Source organism: Coregonus clupeaformis, unplaced genomic scaffold, assembly GCF_020615455.1.
Source record: "Coregonus clupeaformis isolate EN_2021a unplaced genomic scaffold, ASM2061545v1 scaf0360, whole genome shotgun sequence".
Taxonomy (NCBI): domain Eukaryota; kingdom Metazoa; phylum Chordata; class Actinopteri; order Salmoniformes; family Salmonidae; genus Coregonus; species Coregonus clupeaformis.
The window spans coordinates 322850-343100 of NW_025533815.1; the positions used below are offsets into that span (position 1 = coordinate 322850).

The window sequence follows — 20251 nt, forward strand, 5'->3', positions numbered from 1 at the left end:
ACGTCAACTATGACAGACAAAATGAGAAAAAAAATCCAGAAAATCACATTAGGATTTTTTATGAATTTATTTGCAAATTATGGTGGAAAATAAGTATTTGGTCAATAACAAAAGTTTCTCAATACTTTGTTATATACCCTTTGTTGGCAATGACACAGGCCAAACGTTTTCTGTAAGTCTTCACAAGGTTTTCACACACTGTTGCTGGTATTTTGGCCCTTTCCTCCATGCAGATCTCCTCTAGAGCAGTGATGTTTTGGGGCTGTCGCTGGGCAACACAGACTTTCAACTCCCTCCAAAGATTTTCTATGGGATTGAGATCTGGAGACTGGCTAGGCCACTCTAGGACCTTGAAATGCTTCTTACGAAGCCACTCCTTCGTTGCCCGGGCGGTGTGTTTTGGATCATTGTCATGCTGAAAGACCCAGCCACGTTTCATCTTCAATGCCCTTGCTGATGGAAGGAGGTTTTCACTCAAAATCTCACGATACATGGCCCCATTCATTCTTGCCTTTACACGGATCAGTCGTCCTGGTCCCTTTGCAGAAAAACAGCCCCAAAGCATGATGTTTCCACCCCCATGCTTCACAGTATGTATGGTGTTCTTTGGATGCAACTCAGCATTCTTTGTCCTCCAAACACAACGAGTTGAGTTTTTACCAAAAAGTTATATTTAGGTTTCATCTGACCATATGACATTCTCCCAATCCTCTTCTGGATCATCCAAATGCACTCTAGTAAACTTCAGACGGGCCTGGACATGTACTGACTTAAGCAGGGGGACACGTCTCTCACTTCAGGATTTGAGTCCCTGGCGGCGTAGTGTGTTACTGATGGTAGACTTTGTTACTTTGGTCCCAGCTCTCTGCAGGTCATTCACTAGGTCCCCCCGTGTGGTTCTGGGATTTTTGCTCACCGTTCTTGTGATCATTTTGACCCCACGGGGTGAGATCTTGCGTGGAGCCCCAGATCGAGGGAGATTATCAGTGGTCTTGTATGTCTTCCATTTCCTAATAATTGCTCCCACAGTTGTTTTCTTCAAACCAAGCTGCTTACCTATTGCAGATTCAGTCTTCCCAGCCTGGTGCAGGTCTATAATTTTGTTTCTGGTGTCCTTTGACAGCTCTTTGGTCTTGGCCATAGTGGAGTTTGGAGTGTTGAGGTTGTGGACAGGTGTCTTTTATACTGATAACAAGTTCAAACAGGTGCCATTAATACAGGTAACGAGTGGAGGACAGAGGAGCCTCTTAAAGAAGAAGTTACAGGTCTGTGAGAGCCAGAAATCTTGCTTGTTTGTAGGTGACCAAATACTTATTTTCCACCATAATTTGCAAATAAATTCATTAAAAATCCTACAATGTGATTTTCTGGAGAAAAAATTCTCTATTTGTCTGTCATAGTTGACGTGTACCTATGATGAAAATTACAGGCCTCTCACATCTTTTTAAGTGGGAGAACTTGCACAATTGGTGGCTGACTAAATACGTTTTTTCCCCCACTGTATATACAGACTAATTAGGGGATAGGAACCAGTTGTGTGTGATTGACAAGACAAGACAATTGTGATGATGATTGGGGCAGCAGTGGTTAGTAAACCGGTGACGACGAACGCCGAAGCCTGCCCGAACAAGGAGGGGAGGCAGCCTCGGCCGAAGTTGTGACAGTACGCCCACCTTGACGCACAGCTCCAGCAGCGCGCCGAACCCGGCCTCGGGGACGGCCAGGAGGACGCGGAGCAGGGCGAGCCAGATGGCGACGGTGGAAATCCCGCAAAAGGGAGGGATCGAGGATATCCCTCACCGGGACCCAGCACCGTTCCTCCGGACCGTACCCTTCCCACTCCACGAGGTACTGAAGGCCCCCGACACGACGCCTCGAATCCAGGATGGAACGTGCAGAGTACGCCGGGGCCCCCTCGATGTCCAGAGGAGGTGGAGGAACCTCGCGCACCTCAGACTCCTGGAGCGGACCAACCACCACTGGCCTGAGGAGAGAGACATGAAACGAGGGGTTAATACGGTAATCAGGGGGAAGTAATAACCTATACGTGACCTCGTTGATTCTCCTCAGGACTTTGAACGGCCCCACAAACCGCGGGCTCAGCTTCCGGCAGGGCAGGCGGAGGGGCAGATTCCGGGTCGAGAGCCAGACCCGATCCCCCGGTACAACACTGCAGTGATGGTCAGCATTGGCCTTCTGATGATGCACAGCGCGCTGGAGGTGAACGTGGGCAGCGTCCCACGTCTCCTCCGTGCGCCGAAACCAGTCATCCACCGCAGGAGCCTCGGTCTGGCTCTGGTGCCACGGTGCCAGAACCGGTTGGTAACCTAAAACACATTGGAATGTTGTTAGGTTAGTAGAGGAGTGGCAGAGAGAGTTCTGGGCATATTCTGCCCATGGCAAGAACACCGACCACTCCCCTGGCCGGTCCTGGCAGTAGGACCGCAGGAACCTACCCACATCCTGATTTAACCGTTCCACCTTCCAATTTAACTCGGGGTGGAACCCAGAGGTCAGGCTGACCGAGACCCCCAGATGTTCCATGAACGCCTTCCAAACCTTGGACGTGAACTGGGGACCTCGGTCGGACACTATATCCTCTGGCACCCCGTAGTGCCGGAAGACGTGAGTAAACAGGGCCTCCACAGTCTGCAGGGCCGTGGGGAGACCGGGCAGAGGAAGGAGGAGGCAGGACTTGGAGAAGCGGTCCACAACGACCAGGATGGTGATGTTAACTTGGAAGAGGGGAAGATCAGTCAAAAAATCAATACTAAGGTGAGAACATGGTCGTTGTGGAACTGATAAAGGTTGTAGCTTACCCTCTGGGAGGTGCCTAGGTGCCTTACTCTGGGCTCACACCGAGCAGGAGGAGACTTACACCCTCACGTCCTTAGCCAAGGTTGGCCACCAGTACTTTCCGATCAAGCAGCGCACTGTACAACCGATACCTGGGTGACCAGAGGAGGGTGACGTGTGTGCCCAGAAATCAGATGATCACGGATAAGAGCAGGCACGTACAGCAGCCCAGCTGGACACTACGGTGGAGATGTATCTGTGCGTAATGCCTGCTCTATATCCGCGTCCATCGCCCATACTACCGGCGCCACAATGCAGGAGGCCGGGAGTATGGGGGTGTTGTCTCTGGGCCTCTCCTCTGTGTCATACAGCCAGGACAGTGTGTCTGCCTTCACGTTCTTCGTACCCGGAATGTATGACAGTGTAAAATCAAACCGGGTGAAGAATAGGGCCCACCTGGCCTGGCGAGTATTCAGCCTCCTTGCTGCCCGAATGTACTCCAGGTTACGGTGATCCGTCCAGACGAGGAAAGGGTGTTTCGCCCCTTCGAGCCAATGCCTCCACATGGTCAAAGCTCGGACAACAGTCAACAGCTCCAGATCACCAATGTCGTAGTTCTGCTCCGCCGGGCTGAGCTTCTTAGAGAAGAAGGCACAGGGGCGGAGCTTGGGTGGCGTGCCCGAGCGTTGGGACAGGACAGCGCCTATCCCTACCTCGGAGCTGAGGTGAACAGACCCCGCATTCTCCTGAAGGCCAGGTCAGCTTCAGCAGACCAGCGGTGCAGGGACGGCCCACCCTTCAACAGGGATGTAATGGAAGCTGCAACCTTGCCAAAGCCCCGGATAAACCTCAGAGAGTAGTTGGCAAAGCCAAGGAAGCGCTGCACCTCCTTAACCGTGGTTGGAATCGGCCAATTACTCACGGCTGAAATGCGATCTCCCTCCATCTCCACACCTGAGGTTGTAATGCGGTATCCGAAGAAGGAGACTGACTGCTGGAAAAACATACACTTCTCTGCCTTGGCATAAAGGTCATTTTCCAACAGTCGGGCTAGCACTTTGCGAACCAGGGACACATGCTCGGCGCGAGTAGAGGAATACACCAGGATGTCATCGATGTAGACCACCACACCGTGACCAAGCATGTCCCGAAGCACCTCGTTCACAAAGGACTGGAAGACGGATGGAGCATTCATCAAACTGTAGGGCATCACCAGGTATTCATAATGCCCCGTGGTTGTGCTGAATGCTGTCTTCCATTAATCCCCCTCCCGAACACACACCAGGTTGTATGCACTCCTGAGATCTATCTTAGTGAAGAAGCACGCCCCATGGATTGACACAATCACTGAAGGAATGAGGGGGAGAGGATAACTAAATCTAATCATCTCCTTGTTCAGTGATCGATAATCAATGCACGGGCGCAGACAGCTGTCTTTCTTCTTCACAAAGAAGAAACTCGAGGAGGCGGTTGAAGTGGAGGGATGTATATACCCCTGGCCCAGGGACTCGGAGACGCATGTTTCCATAGCCTCCGTTTCAGCCTGTGACAGGGGGTACACATGACTCCTGGGAGGTATAGCGTCTACCCGAAGGTTTATCGCGCAATCCCCCGCCAGATGAGGTGGTAATTTAGTAGCACGCGTCTTTGAAAAACGTGTGCGCCAAATCTAGGTATTCGGGGGGAATGCGCACGTTGGAGGTACCGTCTGGACTTTCCACCGTGGTTGCACCAACGGAAACATCTAGACACCTACCCTGACACTCTTGCGACCACCCCGTGAGAGCCCTCTGCGGCCATAAGAAGGTGGGGTTGTGGAGTGCTAGCCAAGGGATACCTAATACCACAGGGAAAGCAGGAGACTCAATAATCAAAAAAATTACCTGCTCATAATGTGTCTCCTGGGTGATCATGGTGACTGGTATAGTGACTTCCGTAACAAACCCGGACCCTAATGGTCGATTAACGAGTGCTCTGATGGGGAGTGGAATGGATAGGGTGAACCAATGAAATGCCTTGACGGCGTGCGAATGCCCTGTCCATAAAGTTCCTAGCTACGCCTGAATCGACTAGCGCCTTACACTGGGGAACTACAATGTGATCGGGAAAGTGGATAGGTAGGGTACAGTGCGCAGCAGAGGGCTCTGAACAAGTGTGGGTGTTCGATACCTGGGGTGATGCGTGAGTGCCCTGCCTGCCGCCTCCAGGCCCAAAAGAACGTTGACTACGACATATGGTGTACTGTCCCTTCGTGCCACCAGAGTGGCACTGTCGCCAGTTGTGTGTTTGGGGGGTTTACAGAAGATAGCCCTATTTGGTAAAAGACCAAGTATGTATATATGTATGTATGTATGTATGGATGTATGTATGGATGGATGTATACGTTTATGTATATATATATATGTGTATGTACAGTGACTTGCGAAAGTATTCCCCCCCCCTTGGCATTTTTCCTATTTTGTTGCCTTACAACCTGGAATTAAAATTGATTTTTTTGGAGGTTTGTATAATTTGATTTACCCAACATACCTACCACTTTGAAGATACAATATATTTTTTATTGTGAAACAAAGAAGAAATAAGACAAAAAAACAGAAAACGTGCATAACTATTCACCCCCCCCAAAGGCAATAATTTGTAGAGCCACCTTTTGCAGCAATTACAGCTGCAAGTCTCTTGGGGTATGTCTCTATAATCTAGGGTTCTGCTGGTGTACAGCAATCTTTAAGTCATACCACAGATTCTCAATTGGACTGAGGTCTGGGCTTTGACTAGGCCATTCCAAGACATTTAAATGTTTCCACTTAAACCACTCGAGTGTTGCTTTAGCAGTATGCTTAGGATCATTGTCCTGCTGGAAGGTGAACCTCCGTCCCCGTCCCAGTCTCAAATACTCTCTGGAATACTGAAACAAGTTTCCCTCAAGAATTTCCCTGTATTTAGCACCATCCATCATTCCTTCAATTCTGACCAGTTTCCCAGTCCCTGCTGATGAAAAACATCCCCACAGCATGATGCTGCCACCACCATGCTTCACTGTGGGGATGGTGTTCTCGGGGTGATGAGAGGTGTGGGTTTGTGCCAGACATAACGTTTTCCTTGAAGGCCAAAAAACTAAATTTTAGTCTCATCTGACCAGAGTACCTTCTTCCATATGTTTGGGGAGTCTCACACATGCCTTTTGGTGAACACATTTACATTGACATTTTAGTAATTTATCAGACGCTCTTATCCAGAGCGACTTACAGTTAGTGAGTGCATACATTTCCATACTGGCCCCCTGTGGGAATCGACCCACAACCCTGGCGTTGCAAGCGCCATGCTCTACCAACCGTGGAGCTTTGCAGCTCCTTCAGGGTTATCTTTGGGCTCTTTGTTGCCTCTCTGATTAATGCCCTCCTTGCCTGGTCCATGAGTTTTGATGGGCGGCCCTCTCTTGGCAGGTTTGTTGTGGTGCCATATTCTTTAAATTTTTCTAATAATGGATTTAATGGTGCTCCGTGGGATGTTCAAAGTTTCTTATATTTTTTTATAACCCAACCCTGATCTGTCCTTCTCCACAACTTTGTCCCTGACCTGTTTGGAGAGCTCCTTGGTCTTCATGGTGCCGCTTGCTTGGTGGTGCCCCTTGCTTAGTGGTGTTGCAGACTCTGCGGCCTTTCAGAACAGGTGTGTATATATACTGAGATCATGTGACAGATCATGTGACACTTAGATTGCACACAGGTGGACTTTATTTAACTAATTATGTGACTTCTGAAGGTAATTGGTTGCACCAGATCTTATTTAGGGGCTTCAAAGCTAAGGGGGTGAATACATATGCACACACCACTTTTCCATTATTCATTTTCTATATTTTTTTGAAATAAGTTATTTTTTAAATTTCACTTCACCAATTTTGACTATTTTGTGTATGTCCATTACATGAAATCCAAATAAAAATCCATTTAAATTACAGGTTGTAATGCAACAAAATAGGAAAAACGCCAAGGGGGATGAATCATTTTGCAAGGCAATGTATGTACAGTTGAAGTCGGAAGTTTACATACACTTTAGCCAAATACATTTAAACTCCACAATTCCTGACATTTAATCCTAGTAAAAATTCCCTGTTTTAGGTCAGTTAGGATCACCACTTTATTTTAAGAATGTGAAATGTCCGAATAATAGTAGAGAGAATGATTTATTTCAGCTTTTATTTCTTTCATCCCATTCCCAGTGGGTCAGAAGTTTACATACACTCAATTATTATTTGGTAGCATTGCCTTTAAAGTGTTTAACTTCAGTCAAACGTTTCGGGTAGTCTTCCACAAGCTTCCCACAATAAGTTGGGTGAATTTTGGCCCATTCCTCCTGACAGAGCTGGTGTAACTGAGTCAGGTTTGTAGGCCTCCTTTCTCGCAAACGCTTTTTCAGTTCTGCCCACAACTTTTCTATAGGTTTGAGGTCAGGGCTTTGTGATGGCCACTCCTATACCTTGACTTTGTTGTCCTTAAGCCATTTTGCCACAACTTTGGAAGTATGCTTGGAGTCATTGTCCATTTGGAAGACCCATTTGCGACCAAGCTTTAACTTCCTGACTGATGTCTTGAGATGTTGCTTCAATTTATCCACATAATTTTCCTTCCTCATGATGCCATCTATTTTGTGAAGTGCACCAGTCCCTCCTGCAGCAAAGCACCCCCACAGCATGATGCTGCCACCCCTGTGCTGCTTGGGATGGTGTTCTTCAGCTTGCAAGGGCCCCCTTTTTCCTCCAAACATAACGATGGTCATTATGGCCAAACAGTTCTATTTTTGTTTCATCAGACCAGAGGACATTTCTCAAAAAAGTATGATCTTTGTCCCCATGTGCAGTTGCAAACCGTAGTCTGGCTTTTTTATGGTGGTTTTGGAGCAGTGGCTTCTTCCTTGCTAAGCTGCCTTTCAGGTTATGTCGATATAGGACTCGTTTTACTGTGGATATAGATACTTTTGCACCTGTTTCCTCCAGCATCTTCACAAGGTCCTTTGCTGTTGTTCTGGGATTTATTTGCACTTTTCGCACCAAAGTACATTCATCTCTAGGAGACAGAACGTGTCTCCTTCCTGAGCGGTATGACGGCTGCGTGGTCCCATGGTGTTTATACTTCAGTACTATTGTTTGTACAGATGAACGTGGTACCTTCAGGCGTTTGGAAATTGCTCCCAAGGATGAACGAGACTTGTGGAGGTCTACATTTGTTTTTCTGAGGTCTTGGCTGATTTCTTTTGATTTTCCCATGATGTCAAGCAAAGAGGCACTGAGTTTGAAGGTAGGCCTTGAAATACATCCACAGGTACACCTCCAATTGACTCAAATGATGTCAATTAGCCTATCAGAAGTTTCTAAGGCCATGACATCATTTTGTGGAATTTTACAAGCTGTTTAAAGGCACAGTCAACTTAGTGTATGTACATTTCTGACGCACTGGAATTGTGATACAGTGAATTATAAGTAAAATAATCTGTCTGTAAACAATTGTTGGAAAAATTACTTGTGTCATGCACAAAGTAGATGTCCTAACCGACTTGCCAAAACTATAGTTTGTTAACAAGAAATGTGTGGAGTGGTGAAAAACTAGTTTCAATGACTCCAACCTAAGTGTTTGTAAACTTCCGACTTCAACTGTACATTTTGGTCATGTAGTGTATGTTCTGATAACCTTCGTTTTTTATCCCCTGTGAATATTATACTACGCAATTGTATCTACTCCGAGACCAAGGGCCGGAGTAGAAAGGCCCTCCAAAGAAAGGTCAAAGGCCAGACTAGGAAGGTGATGTTTGCTAAGTTGCGACTAGGACATTGTTTATTGAACTCATCATTACATCTGGTTGGCAAGTATGTGAATGTTTTGTGACCAGATTGTATATTCGGTGAAACGGTGGAGCATGTGTTGTGGTATTGTTGTAAGTATGTTGAAGAGAGGGAAACATTTATGTGTACGGTTATTGATGTTGGACAGGGTTGGGGGGGGTTTGGGGAATCGAGAAGGGTTTGTAGGGCTCTTTTTTATGTCCTTAGTAGTTCATTATTAGGTAGGAGGTTTTTGTGTTTATTTGATTTTATACTAATGTTGCTAGAGCTACTACTGTATGTAGTAAACCATGATGACCACACTCTCCAGCACAGTAGTTGGCGCCATGCACCCTAAACGTTTGTTTGCGGACCGCCATTATAGCATAGAAGGAGAAGGAGAAGAAGAAACCGAATTCCCCCAGTGTTGTTATTGACTCTTTCTTGCATGACAATAAGCTATCTAACGTTAGCTAGCTAGCAAGCAACCGTAAGTAGCAGACTTGGATGTATTTCAATGTCTGTCTGTTTCTAACACACTAACGTTAGGTTAACGTTACATGGTAACGTAGCGTATGCTGCTAGCCAGTTTATATCATTGTCAGCTAGCGAGCTATCACTAGCATCAATCTACAGTGTTACGTTAGTCAATACAATTATGTTGAGTGACTCATGATTACAAAACCGTATCACGGTCGTGCCCAACAAGTGAGTATTTTCCTGCAGGGGCTTCAATGGGACATGCCAGGACGTCAGGGCTGTTTAGCGTTAGCTTTGACTTTTTGTCTCTGAATGGGGTTTCCACTAGTTATCACAGCCACAAAGTCTTAATTATGGCTAAAGTTTACCCTGCCTATTTCTCAAATGTATCTTCTTAAAATCAGATTTTAAACCTAACATTAACCACACTGCTAACCTTATGCCTAACCCTAACTGTAAATTAAGACCAGACATTTTTGTTTTCATTAATTTCTACGTTGTAGCCAGTAACAACCATCTGAATGGGCTTGCTATCGTTTGCACTTTCCATTCTGTAATCTTACCTAGCTAACGTTAGCTGTCTGAGTTATTGTTTAGGTAGCTAGCTATATCTTACCTTTACTTTTCAACAGTTTTAGGCAGCTAGCTAACATAAAGGAAAGAGTGGACAAAGACGAGGAGCGGGACACCAATACATTCTACAGAGATGGGTGCTGTTGTTTCCCGGTGGAAGGTAACTATATGCACGTTAAACAAGTCCGTAACATTAGGATTATTATAGCTACACTAGCTATCTAAGGATTCTAGCGACGCTGGTTTATAAGCGCGGATATCGACTCTGCCACTTGAGCATGCTTTTTTTGGCACAGTCGATGGCTCGCTGGGCTTCGGGCCAGAAGGTTGAGGGTTAGAGCCGCACTCCTGTTTCATTACATTGGTGTCAGATGTGGGAACCCTTAATATTCTGGCCCAGCAGTCCATCGACTGTGCCACAACAGCATGCTCATGTGGCAGAGTCGATATCTGAGCTTATTAAAATGTTTACTTTTACCATTATTTAACTAGGCAAGTCAGTTAAGAACAAATTCTTATTTACAATGACGGCCTACACCAGCCAAACCCAGACGACGCTGGGCCAATTGTGCGCCGCCCTATGGGACTCCCAATCACGGCCGGTTGTGATACAGCCTGGAATCGAACCAGTTAGACCGCTGCGCCACATACATCTGGAGAATATGTCTACTCAACGGCCTAACTAGCTAGCTACCAACCCAATGCACCCTTAGCATTTCAAGCTTTCAGTTTAATGCAATCAAGTAGCCTACATCACTGACTAGTCAACTATACTGTACTGTCTGGCTAGTTTCAAAATGGAATTGAGCCAATGTTTTTGGCGTTGTTTGAGGGCATGCATGATGTGTTGAAGTTACAGATGTTTATAATATCTATTATAGGGACAGTTGTCTTTTATACATATTAGCCTAGTTACCTTTTATATTAAGAGAGAGCAAAAACATTGCATTCAGCACACACATATGGTCCTAGCCATTTGTTTTGTGATTCAGAAGTAAATTGTATCTAATCTTCGAACAGGCTAAACCAACGACGGTTGAACTTCTAGAAGGCATTGACAAGGTAAGTATTAGGTTAAATATTGCTATAATCCCTACTTTTCAACATTATATATAGGCTTCTGGTATTAAAAACAGTTTCTACAGTCAATATACATTTACATTTTAGTCATTTAGCAGATGCTCTTATCCAGAGCGACTTACATGAGCAATTAGGGTTAAGTGCCTTGCTTAAGGGCACATCGACAGATTTTTCACCTAGTCGGCTCGGGGATTAGAACCAGCGACCTTTCGGTTACTGGCACAACGCTCTTACCCACTAAGCTACCTACAGGACCAAGCTTCTCCCGCAGTCCTGTCCATGAGCTTCATCTTGTATCCCCCTGTAATTATCAGTCAGGCAGTGATCTGTTTTGATATTTTAGTGATAGGCACAGATGTCTACAACTCTGACTTTGGCCAGCACATTGGCCGTCAGATACTAGGAAAGAGGTTATACTTTTTTGAGAAGAATTAGAAGAAACAAAGCTTAACATTTTACAAAACCCTTTTCATGTGTAGCATAAGGCTGGGTTAATACTCTGGCATTACCCAAGCATTCCATAATTTAATATAATCAAACTATAGTGACCTGTTTTCTTTTTTAAAATACTTGTCATGGCATTTTGTTGTCTTTTCAGGATATTAAGGACCTTGAGGAATTTAGAGCGAAGAATCAGAGACTGGAGAAGTTGTGGGTGGGAAGACTACTTCTGTATTCATCTGTGCTCTATCTTATTACTTGCATAAGTGTTTACTTCTGGTATCTCCCCGAACAATGGACAGGACGCATCGTGATGACTTTGCCCTTATTTTTATTTCCTATATTGTAAGTATAGCCTACTCTGTCCTCTGTCACACATAACCTTAAAAGGGCAATCTGGGATAACAGCTGAGCCATGGGACTGGAGGAATGTACCCACTCTCAAATTCATAGACGGCACTGATCAAAATCATGTTTTATAGCTATACAGTGTTTGTTTGAAATTACATTGTTTACAAACATGGTAAATAAGGCATTCATAAGTTGTATTCTTCAAGAATCAATCAATGGCTGTCCTTTATTTAAAAGTAAAAAAATGTATGCACTAATTCCAGATTGCCTCTTTAAGTATGTATACTATTATGTGCATGTAGCTTACTTTGTAAAGATGTTTGTTGGCAGTTCAAAATTACCTCGGGGCACATAAGTCAGAGAAGATGCCGAGCATCCACACATTTTTCATTAACATGAAATCTCCCAAGCACAGACATAGATGTTTTATATTTATTGTTTCAATCAATATTTCATCTTATTCCACAACTGTTCTGGTTTTGTGTATCTAATGCCAAAGTTACTTTTCAATATGTAGGCCTATGCTACTCATTCAGGTCATCAAAATGTCCCGCCAAGTAAAAACACCACCACATAATCTTCAAAGTGAAGAATCTTCTGTATTGTTCCATTGATCACAAATTGCTTTACCACAGAAAGTGATGCTCTCTCTGAACTGCTTTTCTGAGTAACTATTCAACAATGGAAGACTGTTTCTGCTGCATTCTAATATTCCTGATTGCTTTTCAGAGTGTGGTTTATGAGGAAGCTGCTGATATTCCTTTTCTCAAAGCGAACAGAAAGAAACAGTAAGGCTTCTCTTATTTTAAATTGTATATTTTTTATTGGCCCATCCACCACCACATTTTTGTTTTTACAAACATAGGATTCTCTTCTTTACATTAAGTTTAGCTTGTCTTGTTTTGAATTGCAAGTCATTGTAAAAAAAAAAATATGTACAGTACCAGTCAAAAGTTTGGACACACCTACTCATTCAAGGGTTTTCCTTATTTTCTTTACTATTTTCTACATTGTAGAATAATAGTGAAGACATCAAAACTATGAAATAACACATTTACATTTTAGTAATTTAGCAGACGCTCTTATCCAGAGCGACTTACAGTTAGTGAGTGCATACATTTTTCATACTGGCCCCCCGTGGGAAACGAACCCACAAACCTGGCGTTGCAAGCGCCATGCTCTACCAACTGAGCTACAGGACTAATCAGGTAACACATATGGAATCATGTAGTAACCAAAAAGTGTTCAACAAATCAAAATATATTTTATATTTGAGATTCTTCAAAGTAGCCACCCTTTGTCTTGATGACAGCTTTGCACACTCTTGGCATTCTCTCAACCAGCTTCATGAGGTAGTCACCTGTAATGCATTTAAATTAACAGGTGTGCCTTCTTAAAAGTTAATTTGTGGAATTTCTTTCCTTAATACGTTTGAGCCAATCATTTGTGTTGTGACAAGGTATGGGTGGTATACAGAAGATAGCCTTATTTGGTAAAAGACCAAGTCCATATTATGGCAAGAACAGCTCAAATAAGCATTACTTTAAGACATGAAGGTCAGTCAATACGGAACATTTCAAGAACTTTGAAAGTTTCTCCAAGTGCAGTCGCAAAAACCATCAAGCGCTATGATGAAACTGGCTCTCATGAGTACCACCACAGGAAAGGAAGACCCAGAGTTACCTCTGCTGCAAAGGATACGTTCATTAGAGTTAACTGCACCTCAGATTGCAGCCCAAATAAATGCTTCACAGAGTTCAAGTAACAGACACATCTCAACATCTACTGTTCAGAGGAGACTGCATGAATCAGGCCTTCATGGTCGAATTGCTGCAAAGAAACCACTACTAAAGGACACCAATAAGAAGAAGATACTTGCTTGGGCCAAGAAACACGAGCAATGGACATTAGAACGGTGGAATTCTGTCCTTTGGTCTGATTAGTCCAAATGTGAGATATTTGGTTCCAACCGCCATGTCTTTGTTAGACGCAGAGTAGGTGAACGGATGATCTCCGCATGTGTGATTCCCACCGGGAAGCATGGAGGAGGGGGTGTGATGGTGTTGACACTGTGATTTATTTAGAATTCAAGGCACACTTAATGAGCATGGGTACCAAAGCATTCTGCAGCGATACGCCATCCCATCTGGTTTGCGCTTAGTGGGACTTTCACTTGTTTTTCAACAGGACAATGACACAACACACCTCCAGGCTGTGTAAGGGCTATTTGACCAAGAAAGAGAGTGATGGAGTGCTGCGTCAGATGATCTGGCCTCCACAATCACCCAACCTCAACCCAATTGAGATGGTTTAGGATGAGTTGGACCGCAGAGTGAAGGAAAAGCAGCCAACAAGTGCTCAGCATAATTGGGAACAACTTCAAGACTGTTGGAAAAGCATTCCAGGTGAAGCTGTTTGAGAGAATGCCAAGAGTGTGCAAAGCTGTAATCAAGGCAAAGGGTGACTAACACTTTTTTGGTTTCTATATGATTCCATATGTGTTATTTCATAGTTTTGATGTCTTCACTATTATTCTACAATGGAGAAAATAGTAACAAATAAAGAAACCCTTGAATGTAGGTGTGTCCAAATGTTTCACTGGTACTGTGTATGTGTGTATATATATATATATATATATATATATATATATATATATATATATATATATATATATATATATATATATATATATATATATATATATATATATATATATATATATATATATATAACACACACACACACACACACACACAGTGGGGAGAACAAGTATTTGATACACTGCTGATTTTGCAGGTTTTCCTACTTACAAAGCTTGTAGAGGTCTGTAATTTTTATCATAGGTACACTTCAACTGTGAGAGACAGAATCTAAAACAAAAATCCAGAAAATCACATTGTATGATTTTTAAGTAATTAATTTGCATTTTATTGCATGACATAAGTATTTGATACATCAGAAAAGCAGAACTTAATATTTGGTACAGAAACCTTTGTTTGCAATTACAGAGATCAAACGTTTCCTGTAGGTCTTGACCAGGTTTGCACACACTGCAGCAGGGATTTTGGCCCACTCCTCCATACAGACCTTCTCCAGATCCTTCAGGTTTCGGGGCTGTCGCTGGGCAATACGGACTTTCAGCACTCTCCAAAGATTTTCTATTGGGTTCAGGTCTGGAGACTGGCTAGGCCACTCCAGGACCTTGAGATGCTTCTTACGGAGCCACTCCATAGTTGCCCCGGCTGTGTGTTTCGGGTCGTTGTCATGCTGGAAGACCCAGCCACGACCCATCTTCAATGCTCTTACTGAGGGAAGGTTGTTGGCCAAGATCTCGCGATACATGGCCCCATCCATCCTCCCCTCAATACGGTGCAGTCGTCCTGTCCCTTTTGCAGAAAAGCATCCCCAAAGAATGATGTTTCCACCTACATGCTTCATGGTTAGGATGGTGTTCTTGCGGTTGTACTCATCCTTCTTCTTCCTCCAAACACGGCGAGTGGAGTTTAGACCAAAAAGCTCTATTTTTGTCTCATCAGACCACATGACCTTCTCCCATTCCTCCTCTGGATCATCCAGATGGTCATTGGCAAACTTCAGACGGGCCTGGACATGCGCTGGCTTGAGCAGGGGGACCTTGCGTGCACTGCAGGATTTTAATCCTTGACGGCGTAGTGTGTTACTAATGGTTTTCTTTGAGACTGTGGTCCCAGCTCTCTTCAGGTCATTGACCAGGTCCTGCCGTGTAGTTCTGGGCTGATCCCTCACCTTCCTCATGATCATTGATGCCCCACGAGGTGAGATCTTGCATGGAGCCCCAGACCGAGGGTGATTGACCGTCATCTTGAACTTCTTCCATTTTCTAATAATTGCGCCAACAGTTGTTGCCTTCTCACCAAGCTGCTTGCCTATTGTGCTGTAGCCCATCCCAGCCTTGTGCATGTCTACAATTTTATCCCTGATGTCCTTCCACAGCTCTCTGGTCTTGGCCATTGTGGAGAGGTTGGAGTCTGTTTGATTGTGTGTGTGGACAGGTGTCTTTTATACAGGTAACAAGTTCAAACAGGTGCAGTTAATACAGGTAATGAGTGGAGAACAGGAGGGCTTCTTAAAGAAAAACTAACAGGTCTGTGAGAGACGGAATTCTTACTGGTTGGTAGGTGATCAAATACTTATGTCATGCAATAAAATGCAAATTAATTACCTAAAAATCATACAATGTGATTTTCTGGATTTTTGTTTTAGATTCCGTCTCTCACAGTTGAAGTGTACCTATGATAAAAAATGACAGACCTCTACATGCTTTGTAAGTAAGAAAACCTGCAAAATCGGCAGTGTATCAAATACTTGTTCTCCCCACTGTATATATATTAATGTAAATGTCTCTTAAAATGCAGATGTTTGAAAATGCATGTGTGTTTCATGACAAATACTCAACAACGCATGCCTCGTCACTTTTGTTTCAGATGACAAACTAGAAGATTTAAAAGTTGGAAAAAGAAAAATCGTAAGTGTAGATTTTTATATCTTCCAATTATTTTTATATCATTCAGGGCAGGGCTGGTTTCCTGGGCACAAATTAATCCTAGTCCTTGACTAAAAAGCATGCTCAATGGGGAAACCAGCCCTTAGTGTTTTGAAGTAAACGTGTCATTGTCATTGATCCAGAGCTGATATCTTAATGACACAATGACACTTTCCCTGATTGCCTTTTAATAGTCCTAAACGTTTAATCGTGTCTGGAGCTCCTTGCACAACTCTCATGCGCTCTGACCTTTGAAACCCATTATGATATAATTTGTGCTGATCTATGCATAATACACCCCTGTGACCCAAACCCTAATTCCCAGTGCTAAGAAATTATCTAAAATCAATGCAGACAGCAGGCTAATTGGCAGAGAGACTGTGTTCAATAAAGCGCTCCCTTAACGATCCTTTGTAAATTAATAGCAGTAAGCATTTAGAGGATTTCATGTCTAATAACTTCCAATAATTGTGGCTGATGGATTTTCACACCCCATTATCGATATTGCTGCGTGTTATTATTTATCTTCTACTAGCAAACAATTCACACTGGTGTTTTCCTGATGCAAATTTGAATTGCAAACCATATGGTTGCTGACTTGCAAAATCAGAATTTCCTTACTTGGCAGTTTTGGTGTTCACGAACAGAGTTTTTTCTGCCACAGAGTACACATTTTCGGTTACAACAAATGAAACCACTAGGATAATGGTATAAGCGTAAAATTATTTTTAAATCCTGTTGTAAGGTATTTCCCCTATGATTTACTATTAGTGTTTATCATGTTATTGTAGCTTTTGTGTATTTAAAAAGGTCATCAAAAATATTTGCTCTGCTAGGGTTGCAAAGCTACCGGAAATTTACCAAAATTACCGGAGTCTTCTGTAATTTTGGTAATTAACAGGTAATCTATGGCAAGCAATGGTGACTTTGGTAATTTGTACTTGTATTCATTTTTGTATATCTGTGTCCATATTGTCCTTGAGTTTCTAGTGGATAGACCATATGGTTCAAGAGAAAATTGCCTAATTAATGAAAAAAGCATCTACAATGACATTATTTTCAATTAACTCTGCAACTCTTCCAACTATTGACTTTTCTCACAACATTTACAACAAAGACATAGTAAAATAAAGGTATATTAACAAATATATCAATGCTGAAACCCTCATAGTAAACAAACGGTATTCACTTAGTTGATGGTTTATATTTAGGATAATGTTTTACATATTTGTCATTCAATTATTGTATATATTTTGTGCAAAGGCCACACAGAGGGCCAGAGATAGACACCTGTGATAATCTGAAGTACCCCAAAAAGCCACTAGATGTTTTCTGATATACACTTAACAAAAATATAAACACAACATGCAACAATTTGAAAGATTTTACTGAGTTAAAGTTACTAAGGAAATCGGTCAATTAAAATAAATGCATTATGCCCTAATCTATGTATTTCACATGACTGGGAATACAGATATGCATCTGTTGGGCACATAACTTTTTTTTTTTAAATAGGGGCATGGATCAGAAAACCAGTCAGTATCTGATGTAACCACCATTTGCCTCATGCAGCGCGACATCTCCTTCGCCTACAGTTGATCAGGCTGTTGATTGATGCCTGTGGAATGTTGTCCCACTCCTCTTCAATGACTGTGCGAAGTTGCTGGATATTGGCGGGAACTGGAACGCGCTGTTGTACACGTCGATCCAGAGCATCCCAAACATGCTCAATGGGTGGCATGTCTGGTGAGTAGGCCATGGAAAATCTGGGACATTTTCAGCTTCCAGGAATTGTGTACAGATCCTTGTGACACAGTGCTGTGCATTATCATGCTGAAACATGAGGGGATGGCGGCGGATGAATGGTACGACAATGGGCCTCAGGATCTCGTCACGGTATCTGTGCATTCAATTTGCCATTGATAAAATGCAGTTGTATACGTTGTCTGCCCATACCATAACCCCACCGCCACCATGGGGCACTCTGTTCACAACGTTGACATCAGCAAACCGCTCGCCCACACGACGCCATACACGCTGTCTGCCGTATGCCCAGTACAGTTGAAACCGGGATTCATCTGTGAAGAGCACACTTCTCCAGCGTGCCAGTGGCTGTCAAAGGTGAGCATTTGCCCTATGAAGTCAGTTACAATGCCGAACTGCAGTCAGGTCAAGACCCTGGTGAGGACGACGAGCACGCAGATGAGCTTCCCTTAGAAGGTTTCTGACAGTTGGTGCAGAAATTATTCGGTTGTGCAAACCCACAGTTTCATCAGCTGTCCAGGTGGCTGGACTCAGACAATCCCGCAGGTGAAGAAGCCAGATGAGGAGGTCCTTGGCTGGCATGGTTACATGTGGTCTGCGGTTGTGAGGCTGGTTGGACTTACTACCAAATACTCTAAAATGACGTTGGAGGCGGCTTATGGTAGATAAATGAACATTCAATTCTCTGGCAACAGGTCTGGTGGAAATTTCTGCAATCAGCATGCCAGTTGCACGCTCCGTCAAAACTGCACATTTTAGAGTGGCCTTTTATTGTCCCCCGCACAAGGTGCACTTGTGTAATGATCATGCTGTTTAATCAGCTTCTTGATATGCCACACCTGTCAGGTGGATGGATTATCTTGGCAAAGGAGAAATGCTCACCAACAGGGATGTAAACACATTTCTGCACAACATTTGAGAGAAATAAACATTTTGTGTGTATAGAACATTTCTGGGATGTTTTATTTCAGCTCATGAAAAATTGGACAAACACTTTAAATGTTGCGTTTTTATTTTTGTTCAGTATGTACAGTGGGGGAAAAAAGTATTTAGTCAGCCACCAATTGTGCAAGTTCTCCCACTTAAAAAGATGAGAGAGGCCTGTAATTTTCATCATAGGTACACGTCAACTATGACAGACAAATGAGAAAAAAATCCAGAAAATCACATTGTAGGATTTTTTTATGAATTTATTTGCAAATTATGGTGGAAAATAAGTATTTGGTCAATAACAAAAGTTTCTCAATACTTTGTTATATACCCTTTGTTGGCAATGACACAGGTCAAACATTTTCTGTAAGTCTTCACAAGGTTTTCACACACTGTTGCTGGTATTTTGGCCCATTCCTCCATGCAGATCTCCTCCAGAGCAGTGATGTTTTGGGGCTGTCGCTGGGCAACACGGACTTTCAACTCCCTCCAAAGATTTTCTATGGGGTTGAGATCTGGAGACTGGCTAGGCCACTCCAGGACCTTGAAATGCTTCTTACGAAGCCACTCCTTCGTTGCCCGGGCGGTGTGTTTGGGATCATTGTCATGCTGAAAGACCCAGCCACGTTTCATCTTCAATGCCCTTGCTGATGGAAAGAGGTTTTCACTCAAAATCTCACGATACATGGCCCCATTCATTCTTTCCTTTACACGGATCAGTCAGTCCTGGTCCCTTTGCAGAAAAAACAGCCCCAAAGCATGATGTTTCCACCCCCCATGCTTCACAGTAGGTATGGTGTTCTTTGGATGCAACTCAGCATTCTTTGTCCTCCAAACACGACGAGTTGAGTTTTTACCAAAAAGTTATATTTTGGTTTCATCTGACCATATGACATTCTCCCAATCCTCTTCTGGATCATCCAAATGCACTCTAGCAAACTTCAGACGGGCCTGGACATGTACTGGCTTAAGCAGGGGGACACGTCTGGCACTGCAGGATTTGAGTCCCTGGCGGCGTAGTGTGTTATTGATGGTAGGCTTTGTTACTTTGGTCCCAGCTCTCTGCAGGTCATTCACTAGGTCCCCCCGTGTGGTTCTGCGATTTTTGCTCACCGTTCTTGTGATCATTTTGACCCCACAGGGTGAGATCTTGCGTGGAGCCCCAGATCGAGGGAGATTCAGTGGTCTTGTATGTCTTCCATTTCCTAATAATTGCTCCCACAGTTGATTTCTTCAAACCAAGCTGCTTACCTATTGCAGATTCAGTCTTCCCAGCCTGGTGGAGGTCTACAATTTTGTTTCTGGTGTCCTTTGACAGCTCTTTGGTCTTGGCCATAGTGGAGTTTGGAGTGTGACTGTTTGAGGTTGTGGACAGGTGTCTTTTATACTGATAACAAGTTCAAACAGGTGCCATTAATACAGGTAACGAGTGGAGGACAGAGGAGCCTCTTAAAGAAGAAGTTACAGGTCTGTGAGAGCCAGATATCTTGCTTGTTTGT

General features: G+C 43.5%; 1 protein-coding gene across 4 annotated transcripts in view; it reads left to right on the forward strand.

Moving 5' to 3' along the window:
- The first annotated feature begins 9016 nt into the window (after positions 1–9016).
- LOC123484568 (endoplasmic reticulum junction formation protein lunapark-B-like) overlaps positions 9017–20251 on the forward strand; it is a 28227-nt gene continuing 16992 nt past the window's right edge. For all 4 annotated transcript variants that reach the window (XM_045215053.1, XM_045215055.1, XM_045215054.1 and 1 more), the window contains exons 1-6: positions 9017–9101; positions 9724–9824; positions 10685–10726; positions 11343–11530; positions 12266–12324; positions 16000–16040. In XM_045215053.1, coding sequence (XP_045070988.1) covers positions 9798–9824; positions 10685–10726; positions 11343–11530; positions 12266–12324; positions 16000–16040 — 357 coding nt within the window. In that variant the 5' untranslated portion in view covers positions 9017–9101; positions 9724–9797. The remainder of the gene's footprint in view (positions 9102–9723; positions 9825–10684; positions 10727–11342; positions 11531–12265; positions 12325–15999; positions 16041–20251) is intronic.